Below are 3,820 nucleotides of genomic sequence, written 5' to 3' on the forward strand. Positions count from 1 at the left end.
GAAACTTGTTTAGCGGCTGTTTCTACCATGTTTTGGTGTGTAGATTCGGGAGCCATTAATCATATCTGCACTACTTTGCAGGGGTTTCAGGAAACGCGGCAGCTAAGTGAGAATGAAGTTTACGTTTTTCAAGCCAATGGCGAGCCAGGACCAGCTTTAGCATTAGGGGATATTAGAGTTTCGTTTAGTAGTGATAGAGTTTTAGTTTTAAAAGATGTTCTCTGCGTACCTTCTATTAGAAGGAATTTGATTTCGATTTCAGAAATAATGGATGCTGGTTATAATGTTTATATTGCTAATAACTCTGTTGTTATTAAGTTTAATAAATGTTTTATCTACACTGCTGCTAGAGTACATTACCTTTTTATTCTTGATATATCTCCTCATGTGCTACAACAACCAAAAAATTTAAATAACATTAATCTTCCATATAAAAGTAAACGTATTTCTGAATTGAGTCAAACTTATTTGTGGCACTTACGTCTAGGTCATATAAATCTAAATAGGATTTCGAGATTGGTCTCTGATGGACCTTTGAGTTCACTGAAAGTGGAATCACTGCCAACTTGTGAATCCTGTTAGAAGGTAAAATGACCGAGAAACATTTTCCCTCAAAGGAAATAGAGCTAGCGATAAGCTAGAATTAATTCAGTCTGATTTGTGTGGCCCTATGAATATACAAGCAAAAGGCGGTTTTGAGTATTTTGTGACTTTCACAGATGATTGCTCAAAATATGGATACATTTATCTATTGCGACGTAAGTCTGAATGCTTTGAGAAATTCAAAGAATTTAAGACAAAAACGGAGAAACAACATGATAAATATATCAAAACATTGTCTGATCGTGGTGGTGAATACCTTTCTGCGGAATTCATTAAATACTTATCAGGCAGTGGACTTACATCTCAATTATCTGCACCAGGAACACCATAACAAAATGGTGTGGCAGAAAGAAGAAATAAGACCCTTATGGAAATGGTTAGATCAATGTTAAGTTATTCCAATTTGCCTTCTTCCTTTTGGGGATATGCTTTAGAAATAGCAAAATACATTCTAAATTTGGTTCCTTCAAAGTCAGTACCTTCAACTCCAGTAGAATTATGGATTGGGCGCAAGCCAAGTTTACGGCACATTCGGGTTTGGGTTTGTCCAGCACATGTGCTGAAAGGGAAAGCGGATAAATTGGAATCAAGGATAGAAGTATGCATTTTTATTGGATATCCAAAAGGAACTAAAGGCAGTTTGTTTTATTGTCCCAAAGAAAAGAAGGTAATTGTTACAACAAATGCCAGATTTTTAGAAGAGGACTATTTAATGAACCATATTCCTAGAAGTGAACTAGTTTTACAAGAATTAAGTAATGGAGTAACTAAAGACTCATCTCTAGAACGTATCCCGGAAGCCAATATTGACATACCACTGCATTATCGTAGTGGGAGAAATGTCAATAGGCAGCAGATTGGACAAGAGCAATTGCCTGACATCTCACTACCCCAAAGTAGTAGGAGTAATGTTGAGCAACCTCAGATTGTTGAGCGACCTCAGATTGTTGAACAACCTGAAATTGTTCTGCAGCCTGCACTCATGGAAGAAGTTAATGATATCCCAGCACCGCAAGGTGTGGACGATAACATTGAAGCTTCAGTTCCAGAAGATGATGTTGTGATTCAACAACGAAATTAGCCTCCGCCTGTAGTGACTAGTCGTAGTGGGATAATTATTAGAAAGCCTCTCCGATTTGCGCTCTTGGGAGAATCTTATGATAGAATCCCTGAAGAGCCTAATACCGAACCTATTAATTACGATGAAGCACTACAGGATACAGATTTGATAAATGGGTTGAAGCTATGAAATCTAAAATGGAGTCCATGTACTCCAATCAAGCCTGGGATCTTGTAGAACCACCTACTGGAGTCAAACCCATTGGTTGAAGATGGATCTATAAGAAAAAAAGGGGAGTGGATGGAAAAGTGCAAACTTTTAAAGCTAGGCTTGTTACAAAAGGGTTTACTCAAAAAGAAGGGATCGATTATGAGCCTTTCGCCAGTAGCCATGCTTAAATGCATTAGGATTCTCTTATCCATTGCTGCTCATTACGATTATGAGATCTGGCAAATGGATGTCAAGACGGCTTTTCTAAATGAAAGTCTTGATGAATGCATTTATATGGCACAACCAGTTGGTTTCATAAAAAGTGGCAATGAGCACATGTTGTGTAAATTAAAGAAATCCATTTATGGATAAAAACAAGCTTCTAGAGCATGGAAAACTTGTTTTGACGCATCGATTAAAATTTTCGATTTTGATCAATGTGAAAATGAGTCTTGTGTATATAAGAAGTGGGATGGAGATAAAGTTACATTGTTGGTTTTGTACGTAGATGATAGTTTGCTCATAGGAAATAATGTGAGCATGTTGAATTTAGTAAAGGAATGGTTGTCCTCACGTTTCGATATGAAAGACTTGGGACATGCAGCACATATCCTTGGGATCAAGCTTATGCGAGATCGCAAACAAAGGATTTTAGGCTAGTCCCAAGCACTTTATATTGATACTATTCTCACCAGGTTTAGCATGCAAGATTCCAAGAAAGGCTTTCTCCCTTTTAGACATGGAATCTCTCTGTCAAAAGATCAGTCCCCAAAAATGACTAATGAGATAGAAAAAATGAAGGCGGTCCCTTATGCTTCTGCTGTTAGGAGTCTCATGTATGCTAAGCTATGTACTAGACCTAATATCTGCTTTGCTGTTGGCATGGTTAGTAGATTTCAGTCTATCCCTGGACGAGAATATTGGACTGTCGTGAAGCATATGATCAAGTACTTGAAAAGGACTAGGGATAATATGTTGGTGTATCACTCAGGTGATCTTGCACCCATTGGCTATACTGATTCAGATTTCCAGTCAGATAGAGATTCTAGAAAATCTACCTCAAGATATGTTTTACCTTAGGAGGTAGAGCCGTAAGTTGGAGGAGCATCAAGCATGTCACGACCCTAAATCCCAACCCGATCATGATGGCGCCTCTCGTATAGACAAGGCCAGCCAACTAAGCCTAATTTACCCTTTTAAGTAGTTAAACAACATAAAACAGTCTAAAACATGATTTAATAATATTAAGTAGTGAATAATGTCAATAAAGTACGGAAACATAACCCAACATAGCCCTAACCGGGGTGTCACAAGTCACGAGCATCTAACAGTACCCAATACTCAAAGGTAACTAAAGATTTTGAATTACTGGACTAAGACTGTAAAAGAAATAGATAGAGAGGAGCTCCAGGCTGCGAAACGCCAACAGCTGCCTAAAGACTCCTCGAAGATCCGCCTGCAGCGGGAATGAATCAGCACTCGGGAGCGGGTCCAGCTACGCCTGAATCTGCACACAGGGTGCAAGGAGTAAAGTGAATACTCCAACTCAGTGAGTAACAAATGTAAATAATGACTGAAAGTAAGAAAACATGTAAGGCACAAAGCACTCTATGATGAAGCATTAAAAATCATTTAAAAGCAGTAAACCAGTGAAAATACAAGTAAAATCCTCTTTCAACAAGTAAACAGGTAAATGACAGATAATTAAGGAACAGTAAATAAATAAAAAAAGCTCGCCCCTTGCGCACAGTATCACCACATCTGCCCCTCGGGAAACATCTCGGAACAATAACATCCCCTCGGGCTCAATCTCACATCATACTAGGTATGCACGCTCACTGGGGGTGTGCAGACTCCTGGAGGGGCCCCTTACGGCCCAAGCGCAATAACAAGCCATCTCGTGGCATCACAACTAGGCCCTTGGCCTCATATCAATCAAGTCACCTC

General features: G+C 39.0%; 1 protein-coding gene across 1 annotated transcript; it reads left to right on the top strand.

Annotated features, from left to right (window-relative positions):
- Nucleotides 1-976: 976 nt before the first annotated feature.
- LOC109242425 lies at nucleotides 977-1,684 on the top strand. The gene has a single exon (XM_019409285.1). It carries the CDS (start codon nucleotides 977-979, stop codon nucleotides 1,682-1,684), a length of 708 nt encoding a protein of 235 aa, XP_019264830.1.
- The last annotated feature ends 2,136 nt before the right edge of the window (nucleotides 1,685-3,820 follow it).

The sequence above is a fragment of the Nicotiana attenuata genome, unplaced genomic scaffold (genome assembly GCF_001879085.1).
Source record: "Nicotiana attenuata strain UT unplaced genomic scaffold, NIATTr2, whole genome shotgun sequence".
Lineage (NCBI taxonomy): Eukaryota > Viridiplantae > Streptophyta > Magnoliopsida > Solanales > Solanaceae > Nicotiana > Nicotiana attenuata.

What these genes read in the sequence shown, in the direction of transcription:
- LOC109242425 (XM_019409285.1), top strand. Translation starts at nt 977, where the DNA reads ATGGTTAGATCAATGTTAAGTTATTCCAATTTGCCTTCTTCCTTTTGG.